Source organism: Cynocephalus volans, chromosome 4 (assembly GCF_027409185.1).
Source record: "Cynocephalus volans isolate mCynVol1 chromosome 4, mCynVol1.pri, whole genome shotgun sequence".
NCBI lineage: Eukaryota > Metazoa > Chordata > Mammalia > Dermoptera > Cynocephalidae > Cynocephalus > Cynocephalus volans.
In genome coordinates this window covers 47,068,837-47,088,982 of record NC_084463.1, presented here as the reverse complement: position 1 = coordinate 47,088,982, position 20,146 = coordinate 47,068,837, and the positions used below count along the sequence as shown (strand labels likewise).

Sequence of the window (20,146 nt, the reverse complement as noted above, 5' to 3'; positions counted from 1 at the left end):
TACCGACTATCACCAGATCCCCGTGATAATAATCTCTGAGCAATTTTGGTCTCATTCTACCACTCAAGCCCACATCAACCTTGATGACTCAAGCCAGGCATTTCTCTGTTTGAAAAGAAGATTCAGTGGTAGCAGGGGCTTTGAGAAACCCATGCACAGAACTCCTTGCCAAGTCTGTGGCAGAAACCAGGGAAGAAAAGGGAAAGTTCAGGCCCATCACATACACTCACAAACACACAAAAACAAATAACGAAATATTTGACTGATACATATATGGATGAATGAATAGGACCTGGGGGCTTGGGGGCAAATAATTATCAGACACTGCAAGTGTAAATTGACACAGGATTATGGAGTGCACCTACCCTATGACCTGCTATTTTATTTCACTATATACACAATAGCATTTTCCCAATTGTACAATAAAATCCATTGGAGACTCACAAATTAGCTTATTGGATGAAAACAAACATCTTTTGATGAACTGGAAGAAAGTTACCATAATAATTTCTGGCTTGCTAAAACTTTTCAAAGAAGGATTACATATTGTGATGATGAATAAGCTAACTATCCTGATTCTACCGTCGCACGTAGTACACAACTACTGATAGTTAAATTCGTATCACACAAATATGTATAATAAGTTACTTCAAAAAAATTAAAAACATTAAAAAATAAAATTAAAATAAAATAAAGTCAAATTGGTAAATAGTTTTTTTCATACTTTAAAATGCATCTCTAGAAAATAGACTTGGGTTCTATAACAGCAATATATATATCTATATAACAGATATACTAATATCAGAAATAAAAATTTTTTAAAAGGAACTTATTAATATCATCTACTCATTTCCCACATTGAATTTTCCCTTTATCACCACAATGTCTCTCATCAAATAAGGATTTAATCAAGAATCAGAATTCCTCATCACCAACATCTGGATAGAGACCACAGCTGTTCCATCACGGCCTGGTGTCCCAGTAGCAGATTTCCTGCTGGAGAAATAAAAATTTCCTCCATTGTTCCCAAGGGGTTACCACAGAGGCTTGTGGGAAATAAAGTCTCATCCTCCGTTGACATCACCTGCAGAGAGCTATGGGACCCGCCTTGTGTTTCTTCTGCGCATGTGCCACTCAGTTCGCTCTGCAACCTGGGAAAGGTAGTTTGGCTTTGAAATGACGTCACCCGCACGGGATCCGGGCAGGGCTGTTCTGGGTTTGTGGTGCGCATGTGCAGCCTTGCCCGTTCCCAGTCATCTCCCAGAGGCTGCTGCCACCTCCACCGGTGCTGAGGAGATTCTGTGGTTGGAGTCTGTGTCCTTGAAGGTGGGTGCGAGGGTGAAGGAGGGGACCCTGTGGAGCAGACGGGTGTCTCAGCGTTTGGTGGAACAGGTCCGCTGGTCGGTCTGAGGCGGGCGGAGCCTGATGGGCTGGTCTGAACCATGGACCTGGGCTGGGGAAGGGGGGCCTCCCCCTGTTCTGTCGACTGCTTCGTCAGAGGAAGGTGGGCCTGCAGAAGGCGGGGCTTGTCCTTCCTGGAGAACAAAAGCCGGTTGCAGAAGCTCCGCCGTTGGGGGTCAAGACCAAGATGGCGGCGGGTCTGGAGTGGGGCGCCTGAAGACAGCGTGAGCCTGGGAGGTGTGCGGTGAGTTCCCGTTGCGGCCCTGCCATGAGGGCACCTGGTACTAAACTAGTGACATTCAGTTTATTGATGTGTAAGATGAGCGCGTTCACAATAGTAGTGAAATTCCCTCAAGTTCCCAGAGAAAGAATTGTGAAGCGTGTGCACACTCAGTGTTACTCTCTGCAAGTTGTATCTGTGGGGCGTCTTGGTGTCTCTTTTAGCAAGTGTAGTTTCTGTTCCCTCCAGCACTGTGTAGCCTGCCTAGCACTTCTGGTCCAAGTCTACAGATGTTTGTACATGACCGAGTCTCCAGGGACAGTGACTTCTAGGAGAAAGATTGGGCCACTGGCTGATGGTCCAGTTTTCTTAGGAGTAAAGGAGGTGTTAAAGAGTTTGAAGGATGGTGCCCAGTGAATTGGAATCTCCCCTGCAAGAATTCCCCTCTGACCTGAGACCGCTCAATAGTGCTTCAGAGCACTGTTGGGGACTCAGTGCTATTGGAAGATTTGCACCATCTTTCAAAAGCGACATGAGTTTGAGTATAGGCGAGGGCCTAGGAAATGTTACTTATAGTAGGGGGCTTGAATGTATGGTCTGGGATGAAGGAATAACCTGGCATATCTGAGAGGATCTGCCTACAGTGCCCTCTAAACACGCTCTCGTTTCTTCTATCTTCTCTGATTGTTTCTAGTGTCTGAGCTCTCTCAAACATAGCCTATCACCATTTGTGGCATCTAGAGAGAATCCTGAGGCTCTCACTGTCCTGATAGTTGTCCTCAATCGTTCGGGAAGTGTTTGCCAAGTTATTCCTACCTTATTAGAAAGATTGTTTAAAAATGGATTTTAGGAGATGTGATTTGCCCGTGGTCACATAATCTGTTGATGTTAGACAGCCTGACTTTTTGGCTAATGTTATCCTTTTGCCACACTTAAGTCAAAATAAGTGACTGCATGCCTTCCCTCATAAGTGGGCACTAAAAAATAAATGTATAAATTAAAAGAAAGAAAGAAAAACAATCATTAATACATTGAACTTTTCGAAAGGAGAGCTGAGGTTACCAGAGGTGGGAAAGGGGAAGGGGGAGGGAGGAATTGATAAAGGGCTGTGAAAAATGATGACGGTGTATTTTGTTGAACATGCCAGTTATCCTTATTTGAGCATCACACGTTGCACACAGGTATCGATATTCAACTCTGAACCCTACAGATATGTACAATCAACTATGTTACAATAAAACTAAGATTGAAAAATATAAAAAAGCATTTGTTTACTTTTGAGATTATCTTTGTGAGAATGAAATTAAATTAGATCAAACATTGCTTTAATATACTATGCTTTAAATATCACTATCCTTTTTTATTTCCAAAACTTTCTATGGATTACGTGATTTCAAAGGGTAAACAACACAAGTGTTTTCCACTTAATGTCAGTAATCTGTTCTTAAAAATTACAAAATCTGCAAGGATATAATGGGAGCCTTTTTAACATTATTTAACATGGGCAAATTAGACTGCATCACTCTTCTCCACACTCTTGTCTTAAAATGTAATTAACTTACAGCATAATACTTGCTTATAAGTAAGAGACCCTTTTTATGTTTTATGTTTTTAGGTAAATAGACTTGTTTATGACTTGAAAAATAAAATTTAAAAACTTACAGCATAGTTTACTGATGCAACCAATTGCTTTATATAATTCATGTGGCCTCCGTGAGCTCTAGCAACCGCACTGAATTCCATCCAGTTGTCATTCTGTGTGATTTTTCAAAACTTGTGTGTGTGGTTTTGAATTTCTATTGACTATTTTTGGCATGTAATTTAAAACATCTTCTTCCAAATAATTTTGTTACTATTGAGTTCTGACGTCTTCTGTGTAACAGTTACTATTTGCTGGTTAAGAAACTAACCAAAATTCAACGGCTTACAAAAACAGAAATAAACACAAAACACATTTCATTTGCTAAATGTGTATTTGCGATGGAAATATTTTTTGGGCTGTGCTCAGCTGGGCAGTTTCTACATTGGTGTTGCCTGGATTACAAATGAGGCTTCAGTCAACTTGTGCCTCGGCTGAAGCTGGTTGGTTTAAGATGTCATCACTCACTTGTGCTGTAGCTTGTGCTGGCTCTTGGGTAGGTTCTGTGTCTCCAATAGCATAGCCCCAGGCTTCTTTACAACATAACTGTGTCTAAGAAGGCAAGCACCAATGGCAATCACTGTTCACAGTCATGTTTGCATCACATTTTCTAATATCATAGTGGCCAAAGAAAATCAATTGCAAAGCCCAGTTTTGCGAGAACATACTATATAAAAAGATGGATACAGGGATACCTGAAACTGGAAATTATTACTGGAAGAGTGTACCACAAGAAATATGTATTATATACTCTTTTTTTATACTTATGGGCAAAAAATGTTGGGGTGCAAGATGTACACTTTTCTGATGTTTAGGCATATAAAAGCAAGATATCTTATAGTGGAAACACTCATGTGGACTCCTATATGAAATCCCTGTATTAATAGGCAAATGGTTAATATAGCCTAGGTATATTTTATCACATTAATTTTAGTGAAGACATGATATTTTGTTCTTTTGTTTAAATGATTAAATTATATCAAGGTAAAATTAGATGTTGCTAAAGCAGTAGATAATCTATGAGGGGACTTCAAAAAGTGTATTGAAGGATTCACATTATCTTTTAATTTAATTTTCATGCAGACTTTTTAAGTACCCTCATCTGTTTTCATTAACCCCAAATTAAATTGTCTGCTTTTTGTCAAATAATGTATTTGTAGATGCATCTTCAATTAGTTATGTGCTGCCTCTTTTTGACACATAAAGGACTATCATCCAGTAGGGAAAAAGGTCTGTTGTGTTGCTGGTGGTGGTGGTTCTTGTTTCCAGCTAATTGGCAGTGTTTGGGTCAGAAGAATCCAAGATCAAGTCACACCAGTTCTCTTCTTAATTCACTCAATTTTCTTTTTCAGCTGTGCTGCCACAGTGCTATTTGCGTTTCCAAGAGCAACAAAAAATGAAGAAGTCTTTGGTGAGTTGTTTGTTTATGTTCTTTACTTTGTCTTACATTGTGTTTATGAGATTTATGGGGTCCATGAATTAAAATAGAAAAGTATAAATAAGTAAAACTTAGCTTGTGGGAAATGTAGGAATAAAAGATAAAGTTGGCATGTAGACACAGCAGCTTGGCAGAACTTAGTATTCTCCATGCCGAGTGCAAATTTGTCTCTGGTCCTTTTGATGTCATGGCAAAAAAACCCTTTTGTTTCTTGATTGGAATGAAATTTGAGAGGACAGTATGCTACATTTTTTATGGAACATCCAGATTTGCTGCCACCAAAGTCTGACAGACTATTTTCATTGAGTATGTTGTGGAAAGTTGTTTTTTTTTTTACCACCAATTTGAAAACAAATACTTTCAGTTTTCTGCAGTAAACACAATAACCTAGTGCTAAAGAACAATTCCCTTAAAAAGGTTTTTCTGGAATTTCTAAAACAGTGTGAACCGAAACAGCTTTTGGAAGGCCTTATTTGGTTCACAGCTAAAACCTGGATCATCGGGAGGATGGAGTCAACCACCGATTCTTGCGTCACTCTCTGCAGGTTTCTCTTGTTTCCTGTGTTCATGCAGGTGTGCAGCACACTGTGCAAAGTTATATTTTCTGGAAAATGTTCCCACCGTTCATTTGCTCTTGAACCCACTCAGTGGAGTTTAAGTTCAGTTCGTCAAAAGTTTGCCAATCACCTAAATTATAATCAATTTCAATGACTATTCTCTAGCCTTTGCCTTACTTGAATCTTCTGCCATATTTGAAACTGCTGTTCATGAGCTTTTCCCAGAAATTCTTCTGTGTTACTTGCTATGATGACCTCAGTCATGGTTTCTTCTTTTTTCTTTGAATTCTTCTACTTTCTATTTGTAGCAGAGTTCATCCAAGCACTCCATCCTGGGCCCTATTCTCACTCTGCAATTCTTCTTGAGTCATTCAATCCTCTGTAGTTTTCAGACCTATTCCTCTCCAGTTTGTACCTCTTTTCCAGACTTTCAATCATAGATTAAACTCCCTGCTGAATACTTCTTTGTAGCTATTAGAAATGTACCTTAAGGTAAAAAGTTCAAGACCACAGTTTCCCACAAATTTCTGTCATGTGCACAATATAATTTTCCCCTCTCAAGAACCCCAGAAATTGTTTGCTGTTACAGAAATGGCTGAAAGCCCAACATAAACAGGTCCTGTGGCCTGTCATCTGCTCCGCCAGACACACCCACCTCACAGTGAAGACACTGGCAGGAACGTGTGGGCACTTCCTTTCAGAGAGGGCTGGTGGGAAGGGGAGGCACCTGCAGACACTGGTCTGATCAGTTAGTTCTTCCCACTGGCCACCAGCTGTAGTTCTTTGAACAGGGCCTGGTCCTCATTTCTGGAAGGTTGCCTCATGACCCTTCACACTTCCCCTTTAGCTGTCACCATTTTCTGTCAGTATCCTTTTTCCTCACATGCTTGGGTTTGTACTTGACCAACTTATTTTTTCTTTCTATTTCTTGCTTATAGTAATTTGGGGATTCAATGGCCTCCTTTTCATATTTATCTAACTCTGGTCTGTTGATACAAGAAATGATGTAATCACTACTTTAGAAAGCACAGGCTTCTGTGCATTAAAATCCATTAGACCAAAACTACCCCCACAGAGCAGACACAGGCTCTTTGATTTTTAGCCTCCCTTCAAAGTGTGTCATGTAATTTTCAAATATTTGAGACTTTGTGAATATACTTTTGTTGCTGGTTTCTAATTTATTTTCATTTTGATTAGAGAACATATTTTATAGTATTTTAGTCTTGTGACCTTTTATAGGTCAGTGTGTACTGTGTCTTGATGAGTGTTCCTGTATTAGTCTGTTTTTTTCTTTTCTTTTTTTTGTTTTGTTTCTTACAACAGAATATGTGAAACTGGATAATGCATTAAGAGAAGAGGTTATTTTTTACAATTTTGGAGGCTAAGATCCAGTCCAGGATCTTCTTCATGGTGGGGACTCTGTAGGGAGTCCTGTGGCAATGCAGATTAACACATGGTGAGAATGGCAAGAGCACTTTCATGTGCCCAGTGTACAAAGCCACCAGTCTATGCCCATGATACCCCATTAACATATTAATCCATTACTTGATGAATGGATTAATCTATTCACAAGGGCATTGTCATCACAATCCTGTCACCTCTTAAAGGTCCCACCTTTCAAGTATTATAATTGGATTTTCTGACTTCTTAACACTGTTATAATAGGGATCAAGTTTCCAACATATTAACATTGGTGGACACATTTACCCATATCAGCTTCAGATTGTACTCTACAAATATCAATTAGGTTGGATGGGGAAAACATACTCAGTTTCCCCTCCTATACTCACAACACACTGCTGACAGCTGACACCAGATACTTGAGGATTTCTCTCCACACACTAAGCCTAGAAGCAATTTTGTAGCGGACATCAAGCTGGGTGAATCTCTAATTCAAATTTATTTTGGCACTATCTATCTGGAGGTAGCATCATATCTCATAAGTTAAGAGCTCCTTCCCCAAGACTGTCCCCACTTCAGATGCCAGTTGCAAGTGCATGTTCCTGGATCTTCTGACTGGCTCCCACAATGCCCTTTTTTCTCTTTAGTCTATATTAATTTACTAAAGGGGCTCCAAGAACTCAGTGAAACATTTACTTACACTTGCTCATTCATTCCAAAGGACATTTTGAAAAATACATGTAGGTGAAGAGATACAAAGGGTGAGGTCTGGAAGGGTCCTGGCACAGGAGGTTCCATTCACTTGGATATGAGGTACACCACCCTCCTGGCACATGGCTGAGTTCAACTGTCCTGATGCTCCCTCAAACCTGTGTTCTTGGGTTTTTATGGAGGTCTCATTAGGCACAATTGATTGCAGCATAGGCCACTGTTGATCAACTTAACCTTCAGTTCCTCTCCCCTCCCTGGAAGTTGGGGATGTGGGCTGCCAGTCCCAAACCTCTAATTACAAAGTTGGCTCCTCTGACAATCAGCTCCCATCCTGAATTTACCCAGGTAAAGCCAGCTGCCAGCCAACTGATTAGCATGCAAAGTGACACTCATCACTTTGAAGAGTCTAAGGATTTTAGGAGGTGTATGCTAGGAGGCAGAGACAGAGACAAATATACATATCCATAATACAATATAGTTAAAATTTTGTCAATTATATCTGTACTCTTCCTGATAATTTTATCTGGTTATTTCATTAGTTATTGAGAGAAAAGAATTCTGCAACTATGAATGTTGATTTGTCAATTTCTTTTTTAAAAAACTTTTTATTTATTTATTTATGTTTTTTTCGTGACCGGTCCTCAGCCAGTGAGTGCAGCGGCCATTCCTATATAGGATCCGAACCCGCAGCGGGAGCGTAGCTGCGCTCCTAGCACCACACTCTCCCGAGTGCGCCAGGGGCTCGGCCCTGATTTGTCAATTTCTCACTTTAGCTCAGTTTTTCTTTTCCAGGTACACTCATGTGCCTCATAACATTTTAGTCAACAGACCCCATTTATATCTGTGCAGTAATCTACATTATATAGTCCAGGTATGTAGTAGGCTGTACCATGTAGGTTCTTTAAGTGCACTCTATGAGGTTCGTACAGTGACAAAGTTGCCTAATGACACATTTTTCAGAACTTACCCAGTCTTTAACCACCACATGAGTGTACTTTGTGGCTCTGTGTTTAGGCACAAACATAGTTATAATTGTTACATCTTCCTCACATATAATCCTTCTGTTATTATTAAAGGGCTGTCTTTTTTTCCCTGTTGATATATTTTGTCTTGAAGTTTCTTTTTGCTAGTATTAATATCTCAACTTAGGCTTTTTATACTTACTGTCAATGTAGAACATCTTTTTCCATTTTTTAAAATTTTACTCTGTTTGTGTCTTTGTATTTAAATCATGTCTCTGGATAGCATATAGTTGGGTCTTACTTTCCTATCAAGCCAGACAGTCTCTGCATAAAGTGGAATATTTAGTCCAATTCAACTGAAACTAATTATTAATAAGGTTAGAGTTATGTCTGCTATTTTGCTTCCCATTTTCTCTTTTGTCTCAGTTGCCATTTTGTCCTCTGTTTTTACTTTCCTAAATTGTTTTTGGGTACTCAATTTATTTTTAATTATTTACTCATTTATTTTTCAGTATGATCAACTACTGGCCTTTTAAAATTATTTTCAAAATAATCTGTTTTTAGTTTTGGTAAAAAAACACATATACATATATAAATTTAACCATTTCTTAACCTTTAAGTGGTGTTAGGTATATTCACACTGTTGTGCAGCAGATATCCAGAACTTTCTGTCTTGGAAAACTGCAAGTCTGTACTCATTAAATGACAGCTCTCAATTTCCCTCTTCTCCCAGACCTTAACAACCACCATTCTACTTTGTGTTTCTAAAAATTTGACTTACATCAGTGGAGCCATACAATATCTGTCATTTTGTGAGTGGCTTATTTTCCTTTGCATAATGTTCTCAAAGTTCCATGTTATAGCATAAGACTGTGAGGACTTTCTTTGTTTTTAAGGCTATCTAATATTCCTTTATGAACATAAAATGTTTTGTTTCTGTATTCACATTTCTCTAAGGACATTTGGAGTGCTTCCATCTTTTAAGTGAATAATGTTGCCATGAAAACAGTTGTGCAAATATTTTGCACTATTATTAATTATTTTGGATTCATACACAAAATTGGATTGTTGGATTATATGGTAATTCTAATTTTAATTTTTTAAAAAGCCACTCTATTATTTTTATAGTGGCTGCATCATTTTACATTCCCACCAACAAAACAGTTTACAAGGGTTCCAATTTTGCCTGTGCTTGTGATTTTCTATTGTGTGTGAAGAAATATCTCATTGTGGTTTTAGTTTGCATTTCTTTAATGGTTAGTGATGTAAAGCATGTTTTCATATGCTTGTTAGCCATTTGTATATCATCTTTGGAGCAATGTCTGTTCAAGACCTTTGCCCATTTTTAAACAGGTTATTTGGTTTTTGACTTGTGAGATGAAGGATTCTGTGTATTCTGGATATTAATTTCTTGTGAGATATATGATTCACAACTATTTCATTTTTGGGGTGGTAATGTAAATAGTGTGGTTTTTGTTTTGTTGTCTTTTTTTTTTTACTTCAAATTCCACTTGTTTGTTGCTAGTATATAGGAAAGTGATCAAATTTGCATATTAACTTTGGATCTTGCAATCTCGTTATAATCACTTATTAGTTCCAGAAGTTTTTTGTCCGTTTTGAATTTTTTACACACTATCATATGATCTGTAAACAAAGACAATTTTATTTTATTTTCCTTTATGTATGCCTTTTATTTTAAGTAGTTATCTTATTGCATGAGCTAGTACATTAAGTACGATGTTGAAAGAGGGGTGAGATGGTGCATTCTTGCTTTGTTTCTGATTTTGTTGGAAGGCTTTGAATTTCTCGCCATTAAGTATCATATTAGCTGCAGTTTCTGTAAATAGACTTTATCAAGTTGATGAAGTTTCCCTCTAATTCTGGTTTACTGAGAGTATTTATCAGGAATGATGCTGTATTTTGTCTTATGTTTTTTCTAGATCATAAGGTTTTTCTATTTCAGTCTGCTGATGTGATGGATTATATTAATTGATGTTCAAACGTGTACCAGCTTTGTATGCCTGGAATAAATCTGACTTGATCATAATGCACAGCTTTTTAAAATACATTTTTGGATTAGGTTTAGCAATATTTTATTGAGGACTTTTGCATGTATATTCATGAGTGGTGATGATTTGTACTTTTCTCTTCTTGTAATGTCTTTTCCTGGTTTTGGTATTGAGGTAATGCTGTCCTCATAGAATGAGTTGGGAAGTACCAATACACAGCAGGGAATTGCTATAATTTCTTCCTTTAATGTTTGGTTGTATTTACCATTGAACACATCTGGGAAGGATGTTTTTTGTTTTGAAGATTATTAACGATTTACTCATTTTCTATAACAGATATACGCTAATTTATATTGTGTATTTCTTATTGTGTGAATTTTGTTAATTGTATCTTGTGAGGATTTGATCCATTTTTATCTAAGTTTTCAAATGTGTGCAAGAGAATTAGTCATAGTATATCGTTATTATCCTTTTATGTCCACAGGATCTGTAGGGATGCCACTCCTCTCATTCCCAGTATGGGTTGTTTTGGTGCTCTTTTTCCATAGCCTTGTTATAGGATTCTTAACTGTATTTATCTTTCCAAAGAATCAGATATTTTGTTCTTTGTTTTTGATTGTCTCTATTGACTTTCTATTTTTAAATTATTAATTTTTTTGTGTGTGTGTGTAAAAGCATACATAACTTTTTAAATTGTTTCCACTATTATTGGGTACAACCTATTATATGTTAGATCAATTCAGAATAAGAAAAAAAAACCTTTTTTTTACTTCCACTTATTTCTTCTTTAATTCTGTTCCTTTTTTTATGGAGATCAAGATTTCTGACCTATATGCATCTTTTTCTTCTGTCAACAGAAATTCTTTTAATATTTCTTGCAAGACATTTACACTGGCAGCAGATTTCCTTAATTTTTGTTCATATGAGAAAGTCTTTATTTTTCCTTCCCTTTTGAAGGATGATTTTACAGGGTAGAGAACTGTAAGTTGGTGGGTTTCTTCTCTCGATGCTTTGAGTGTTTCATTTCACTGACTTCTTACTTGCATGGATTCTAAGCAGATTTTCTATGTAATTCTTATCTTTTCTTCTCTATAAGTAAGATTTTGTTCCCTTTTCCTTTTTGTAGTTTTTTAAAAAATTGATTTTCTGTGTTTTAATAATGATATGCTTAGGTGTAGTTTTTGGCATTTATCATGGTTGATATTCTCTGAGTTTCCTGGGTCTTTGGTTTGGTGTCTGATATTAATCTGTGGATGCTCTCAAGCATTATTGTTTCAAATATACATTCTGTTTCTTTCTGTCTCTCTTTCTATTTTGGGGGCGGTATTCTCATTATTCTATGGGATAATTTTGTAGTTTTCCCACAGTCCTTGGATATTCAGTTCTTTTCTGTCTTCGTTCTCTTTGCTTTTCAGATTTTGAAGTTTCTATTGATGTACTTTCAAGCTCAGAGATTCTTTCCTCAGTCTATTATTAAGCCAATTAAAAACATTCCTTATTTCAGTTACAGTGTTTTTGATCTGTGCTAGTGTTTTTATGTTTGCTTGCTTGTTTTGGTACTTTCTTAGAAATTTTATGTGTACTTTCATTGCCCATCTGTTGTTGAGTACTGTTTACTTCATCCATTTGAGCCCTAAGCTTATTCGACAGAGATTTTTTGAAAATAACTTGTTTGACATTTTTAACATCCTGATCATAGCTTTTTCTGATGCTTGCTCTATCACTTCCAGCTGTGTTTTTTGCTTGTTTATTATGGGGTTTTTTTGTCTTTAAAAATGCCATGTAATTGTATTTTTTATAGCCATATATGATGTAACATGGAAAAGAAACTACTGTAAATATGCATTCAGTAATGTGTTCTTAAGCTGTGGAGAGGGGGGAGCTGTCTTAGTCCATTTGGACTTCTATAACAAAATATCTTAGAGTAGGTAATGAATAAACAACAGAATATTCTGGCATATTTAAAGGTTTGCCTTTTTTCACTCACAGGTGAAAGCAGGGGGGAGATCTTTTTTACTATTAACTGTAGGATCCTGTTCATGCTTGTGACAGTGAATTACACAGTACTTTGGTTTCCTGCTATGACTGGGTCCCCTGGAGTTTTAACCCTCAGAGTTCTCTACAACTCTATTGATGAGCCTCCATCAGTTTGTGTAAGCCATGCCTCCATATATTTGCCTGTCCGCCTCTCTAATATTTGGGGCAGCAGTGTGCTCTGTGTCTTTTCTTTCTTACTATTCAAGAAGAGTTATTGATTTTTCAGGCATTTCAGCTTTTTATTTGTTGTTACAATGGAGTGATAATTTCCAAATGTTTGTGTGTGTCTGTGTGTGTGTGCGCGCAGGAATACACACGTGGAATGTGTTTCTAGAAGTACCTTTTTAATGTTTATGTAGATAATCAAAGGATTTTGCTTCATAACTATGAAAGTGATCAATTGTATTGGTAGACTTCTTAATACTGAGTTTTCCTTTATTCGTGAAATAAATTCAGAAAAATTTTCCTGTTCTTAGCAGTCTATTTGTCTTCTTTATCTTTTTATATTAATATTTTCTGCAGATTCCCTAAATGTTTAATTTAAGGTTATAGATTCATTAACTGATTACTAAAGGTATCGATGAAATTCTGATATTTTCTAAATCTTTATTATGAGCTTAGATATCTATCCTAAACACTGAAATTATATATTTAACTGCCATTTGGACATTTTCAAGGATATTTTAAGTATTATGCTTAAATTGTGTTCAAATCTGTGTCACTTCTGCATTATAGTTTTTTTTAAACCCATTTTCCAAATTTTACTTTACAATGCCAGTACCTAAGTAGCTGAAATCATGTAAATAGCCTGGGAATAAGACTCTTTTTTTTATTCTCTGCACAGCAAATTAGAACCATGTTCTGCTCCTGCTTTTTCTTTCCTTTTTTTCCTCTTTGCTATGCTTACTGCTGTGTTTCCTGATGAGAGGTGATCATCTATTACTCTGTTTTCTTCCCCTCTGATTCTCCCATAAGCACCTTAACCATTCCCTTCTAGTGGATGAATGTCAAATGCAAATCTGTTTATGTCATTTACCTGTCCTTAGAGGACCTGATTTTTTACACCTCATGGTTTGAAAAGTGGCAGTATTCACCCCGGGGTGGACACAAGCAATTTTTTTGCATACAGAAAGAAAATTTGGATATGTTTGGTTCATGCTTTTAATTTGAAAGTAATTTAAAGTCAACAGTGAGGGCATAAGGTTTTTGATATTTGATTTTGGTCAAATTGTTTTTATCCCATCCCCTAGACATAGTACTGTATGTAGTTCCCTTAATATAGTGTGAATTGTTTGTGTCTTTCTGACTGGACTTTTGCTGTTTACTCATATACTTTACATTGAAAGGCTAAGCATCTTTGGCATTTCAGTGGAGTTGAAACTGAACACAAAATAGAAGTATATTTTCTCATTCTTTCTTATGCCAGTCTATATTGACCTTGGTTCTAAGTTAGTTCAACTCACACTTTTTTTCAGGTAAGTATTTATACTTATGTCTTCATACTATATCATAGATCCCTTGGAGGAGTAGAATTCTATTCATCCTTTTATCTATAGCAAGAATGATGGTCTAGATCTGTAAAGTGGCTTTGTAGTAGTATTTTTTGTAATTAATAATTTATTACAGTTGCAGAATCTTCCTGTTGTGATTTTTCTTTCTTCTACCATATGGAATACTGTACCTGTTGTAAGATACATATGTACATGCACCCACGGAATTTTGAACTTCCAGATTTCCATTTTGTGAACCAGGTCTGGTGACTCGAGTTGAGGAGAAATGTGCTGTTACAGGTGTTAGTGTCTTTTGAGGATGTTGCTGTGGACTTCACATGGGAGGAGTGGCAGGACCTTGATGATGGTCAGAGGACTTTGTACAGGAATGTGATGCTGGAGACGTACAACAACCTGGTGTCATTGGGTGAGTGAAACTCCTCAGTGTCAGGGGCAGTACTTTCTTCCTCTATGGTAAATAAAGGAACCACTTATAAGATTTAATGCTATTTAGGTAGGATTTTATTCCATAAAGAATGCATCATCCCTCTCCAAAGAAACATTCAAATTGGCCCTGTCATTTCATAGCATCTTAAGATGAGCTCTTGTCATCCTTTCAAGAACCTGACAACAATTTTACAAAGTCCCTGTTATTATCCATTAAAGGGTACTGCATTACCAAACCTGCAGTGATCTTCAAGTTGGAGCAAGAAGCAGAACAATGGACAATAGATTCCCAAAACTGGAGTCTACAAGGTCAGTATGTCCTGGGCACTGAGGCTGGAAAGAGTAAGGTCCAGCATATTTCAGTCATGTTCAGCTGTTTTTACCAATATATTTGCTAGATTTCAGACCAGAGAACTGCTGGCCTACTTAGAAACTCATGCATTATATAATCTCCAAAGAGGGCTCTAACACTTATACACCCACATTTTATTTTAATGAGTAGCTCATATACTTCCACAACTCTAATCTCTACATTTCTTGTTTTAGACCCTTTTATTGACTGTGAACTTTATCAGTATTCTTGGTAGCTCTCTTTCAGTCCATTATCATGTACATCTTCTTCCAGAATGTTTTAGCCCATGTTTTTCTGCTTGTAACTTTATACCTGAAAATAGGTAATTTATAAGGAAACAAAATTTATTTTTTATTATTATGTAGGCAGACAAGTCCAAGGTTGAGGTGTCGCATCTCATGGGGGTCTTCTCATTTGTGGAGACTCTCAGCAGAGTCCACAGTTGGTGCAGTGTATCACAAGGTGAGAGTGGCAAAAGTGTGTCCATATGCTGTTTAAAGCCACCAATCTACCCCCTATAACCCATTAACTCACTATTTCATGAAGAGATCAATCCATTCATGAAGGCATGGCCTTCACTATCTAATAACTTCCTCAAAGCCTTGCAGTTCAAATACCATAGTTAGATTTTCCACACTCTTCATACTGTTAATATGATGATCAAGCTTCAATATGAGTTTGGGGGAACATTTAAATTATAGCACAAACATTTATTTATACACATATGTTTTCACTACATCATAATTAAGTGTGTTTTAAGCACTTTTAATTTTATATATTTTTACTTAAAACAGCAATAATCTAAATGATGTCTCTTTCCTAGGGTTCACATTCTGATGAGAAACAAGATAATAATATACATTAAGTATTTGTTTAAGAATCATGAGGAATATGTAACCACAGTGAGAGAGACAGAAAATTGGGTAGTGAGAATTTAAGAAGGATATCCAGATTGAGCAGTTCTAGGAAGGTTATAGTTTACTTTGGCATAGAGTAAGTTCAACTTAACTCTTTCCAGATTTGACATATTATCCTTGCATAAGTATAAAATTGAGAGTTTAGAGAGGACATCACTATTGGAGATACAAATTTGGAAATTGGTGGCTTACAGTGGATTTTTAATGTCATAATTTTAGAGGAGGTTACCTAGGGTGTTGATAAGAAAATGAGCAAAGAGGTTGAGAAGTGAGCATTGTGTACCATGAATCAGAAAGTATGAAGATGTTAAGGACACAGCATAGGCACCTGGATATGAGCTACTGGACTTGGAAGGAGAATCAAGAGATTGTGGGTCCCAATATCAAGTGAACCAAGAGTTTTATGTTGAAGGGCTCAGATTTTTTTGTGGAGTACTGGAACTTGAATTTAGCATGTTCCCCTTCTCTTTGTGAATATTATTCTAAACCAACAACGAGAACAAGGAATGTACATAAGACTTTATTTTATATGAAAATAGGACACAACTGAAACTTCATTGCAAAAATTAAAAGACTTCAGAAGCAGCAAATTATAAAGCAGAGGTGCGTGCACCAGAAAATAGAGGTAGAAGGCCAGTTAAACTCAGAAGGAGCTAAATAGAAAAGGTAATATTGTGGGTACATCCTGGGTTGACAACCAAATGTCTTAAACTTGCAGAAAAGGGGTGCACAGTGTGGTAAAATGGAGCTTTTTGAGAAGCAGAGGCAGTGATGTTAAATGAGAAATTTGTAGTAAGATGTCTTTATCTACTGTGTGGAAAAGGAAATGTTTTATCTGAAAAATTTCCAGACGTCTGTAGCCTTTTTGTAGGGAAGAATGAAAACTAAACGAACAATGGGGGCAAAATTCTGAACCTAAGCCAAATTTCTGCTTAAAGGAAAGAAAATTGGTTTCCTGCTGAACCTGAAAGTACCTGATCCAATAAAGTATTACCATACTCAAATCAGAATCAGAAGGGAAAAAAGCACTATGTGATTCCCACTGTTGTTATAAGAATAAAATATAGAAATAAAATAGGGTAAACAAATGTCAGATGATAAGCCCCTGTTTAAAATTATGACCAAGCTTAGGTGAAAGTTTTACCAAATATTTTCTTATGAATGAAAAATAAAGAAAGAAAATTGTACATTAGAAAATATGTTAATACAATTTATTACATTATGGTAGTATGTAGGAAACATGTATACTTATAAATCCAATTTCCATTATTCATTTTTGTACAATCCTATGCCATGAGAATATGAAAAAACTTCTTTACCTTTACATGCTCATTTAAGCAATAGTTATGTGTGGCTTATGGATATGGTAATTTTTTCTTATTTTAGATGTTCAGATAGTCAAAGCTCCAATTACAAAAAGCCAAGAACGTCATGATACACATTTGCAGGATGTTGTAATTACCAACAGCAATACATCAACTGAGGAGAAAGTTGAAATAGAAGCATTTCATTTGAGCTCAAACTATATTTCAAATTCAATTATAAATAGCGAAAAGTATTTAGGAATGAAGTGCAAAGAGTTCAATGTATGTTTGAATGCACTTCCTCCTAGAGAGGCTGATTGGATGCATGCTGGAGAGAAATCTGATGAGGGTTATATAACTGGGAAATTGTGGAGACATTGTGAGCATCTTAATCAGCATTCCAAGATTCATGCTCAGCAGCAGGCTTCTGAATATAGTGGACAATGGAAATCCTTCAACACAGAGCCAATATTATTGGAACAGAAGAAAGTGTACATGGGAGAGACATCCTGTATATTTGATTATGGGAAAGTCTTTCATAAGTCAGCTGTTCTTACCCATGAGATAATTCCAGTATCAGAGAAAGCTTTTCAGTTTGACATATGTTGGAGAAAGTTCTGTGAAAATTATGAACCCAATGAACAGCAGAAAATACACACAAAAGAGAAACCCTATAAATATAGTGAATGTGATAAATCATTCATGAAGAAATTACCCCTTACAATCCGTAAGAGAACACAAACAGGGGAGAAGCTATATTTGTGTAATGAATGTGGGAAAACCTTTCATAAGTCCTCAAACCTCAGCAAGCATGAGAGAATTCACACAGGTGAGAGACCATATGAATGTAGTGAATGTGGAAAAACCTTTCATGAGAAGTCAAATCTCAGCAAGCATCAGAGAATTCACACAGGTGAGAAACCATATGAATGTAAAGAATTTGGAAAAACTTTCTACCGTAAATCATGCCTCAGTGCACATCAGAGATCCCACACAGGTGAGAAACCATATGAATGTAAAAAATGTAAGAAAGCTTTCAACCATAAGTCAAACCTCAGGGTACATCACAGATCTCACACAGGTGAGAAACCATATGAATGTAAAGAATGTAGAAAAACTTTCTACTGTAAATCACACCTCAGTGTACATCAGAGAACTCACACAGGTGAGAAACCATATGAATGTAAAGAATGTGGAAAAACTTTCTACCGTAAATCATGCCTCAGTGTACATCAGAGACTTCACACAGGTGAGAAGCCATATGAATGTAGCGAATGTGGAAAAACCTTTCACAGGAAGTCACACCTCAGCAGGCATCAGAGAATTCACACAGGTGAGAAACGATATGAATGTAGTGAATGTGGAAATACCTTTCACAGGAAGTCACACCTCAGCAGGCATCAGAGAATTCACAGAAGTGAGAAACTATATGAATGTAGTGAATGTGGAAAAACCTTTCATTGGAAGTCTAACCTCAGCAGGCATCAGAGAATTCACACAGGTGAGAAGCCATATGAATGTAGTGAATGTGGAAAAACCTTTCACAGGAAGTCACACCTCAGCAGGCATCAGAGAATTCACACAGGTGAGAAGCCATATGAATGTAGTGACTGTGGAAAAACCTTTCAAGAGAAGTCAAATCTCAGCAAGCATCAGAGAATTCACACAGGTGAGAAACCATATGAATGTAAAGAATGTAGAAAAACTTACTCTAGTAAATCATGCCTCAGTGTACATCAGGGAACCTCACACAGGTGAGGAAACCATATGAATGTAGTCAATGTGGGAAACCTTTCACAGGAAGTCAAACCTCACCAGACATCAGAGAATTCACACAGGTAAGAAACCATATGAATGAAAAGAATGTTCAAAAATTTACTAAAGTAAATCAGACTTCAATGTACATCACATTACTCACACAGGTGAGACACCATATGAATATAAAGAATGTAAATCTTTCTACCATAACTTGGATCTCAATAAACATTAGAAAAGTCACACATAGCAAAGGCCCTATGAATACAATGAGTGTGAAAAAACCTTCAAATGTAAGACAGTCTTAAGCATGCATCAGAGATTCACACCGATGAGAAGCCCTATGTATATAATGAATGTGGAAAAACTTTTCACCAGAAGTCAAACCTCAGCAAGCATTGGAGAATTTACACATGTGAGAATCCAGATGAATGTAAAGAATATAGGAAGCCTTTCTACAGTAAAGCAGACCTCACTGTCCATCAAAGAACTCACACAGTTGTGAAACCATATGAATGTAATGAACGTACGAAATCTTTCTACCAGAAATCAAACCTTACAAGTCATGAGCACACTTCAGGATGTGTCAGAGAACTCACGTAAAAGAGAAAACCTATGAATATACAGCTTTCTATTCATATCCACAGGGGATTGGTTTCAAAACTTTCCATAGACACCAAAATCTGTTAATGGTCAAGTCTTATATGAAGTGGTGACCTATTGTGTAACATTCTGCTGCACAATTTAACATCATGTCTAGATTACTTATATTACTGAATACATTAGAAACAATATAAGGAGTTGTAGTTTTTCTTTTATATTTTCTATTGCCATACTTTCTCTTTTTCAAATACTTTTAATCTATAGTTGGTTGAATCCATGAATGTGGATCTTGTGGATATGGAAGGCTCATTGTAATAAATGTAGAACATCTTATGTCAGAAGTCACACGTAAGCAGACATCAGAGAACTCACATAAGGAAGAAATACTGCTTGGCAAAAAGACTAGATTTTTTTTCCAGAAACACACACACACACACACACACACACACACACACACAGACACACACACACACACACACAAAACACTGTCTTTTGTACATACAGCTTTTTCAGCAAATGGTGCTGAGAAAATTATATACACTTGCAGAAAGATAAAGTCGAACCCCTCACTCAAATCAGACCCATTCACAGAAGTATTCAAAATACATCTCTTATTGTTTGTAGGAGATAAAATTATAAAACTTATAGGGAAATAATGGAGTAAATATTTGTAATTATAAGCTAGGTAACAATCTCTTAGAAATTACACCAAAATCACATTCTAGAGAAGGAAATAAAATGATAAACTGCATTGGATAACATTTTAACACTTATGTTTTTCAAATGAGGCCATAAAGAAAATAAAAAGACAAGTCAATTTATATAAAAAATTTTAAATTTTGTATCTGTGTGAGGGGTATATTTCAGAATAAAGATGAAACTCTTAAAATCAATAATAGACAT

General features: G+C 36.4%; 1 protein-coding gene across 1 annotated transcript; it reads left to right on the top strand.

Annotated features, from left to right (window-relative positions):
• The first annotated feature begins 1,442 nt into the window (after positions 1–1,442).
• Positions 1,443–18,656, top strand: LOC134376094 (zinc finger protein ZFP2-like). Its single transcript, XM_063094769.1, has 7 exons — positions 1,443–1,638; positions 4,613–4,671; positions 5,140–5,271; positions 14,166–14,292; positions 14,532–14,654; positions 16,968–18,581; positions 18,640–18,656. Exons 1-7 carry the CDS (start codon positions 1,443–1,445, stop codon positions 18,654–18,656), a joined length of 2,268 nt encoding a protein of 755 aa, XP_062950839.1.
• The last annotated feature ends 1,490 nt before the right edge of the window (positions 18,657–20,146 follow it).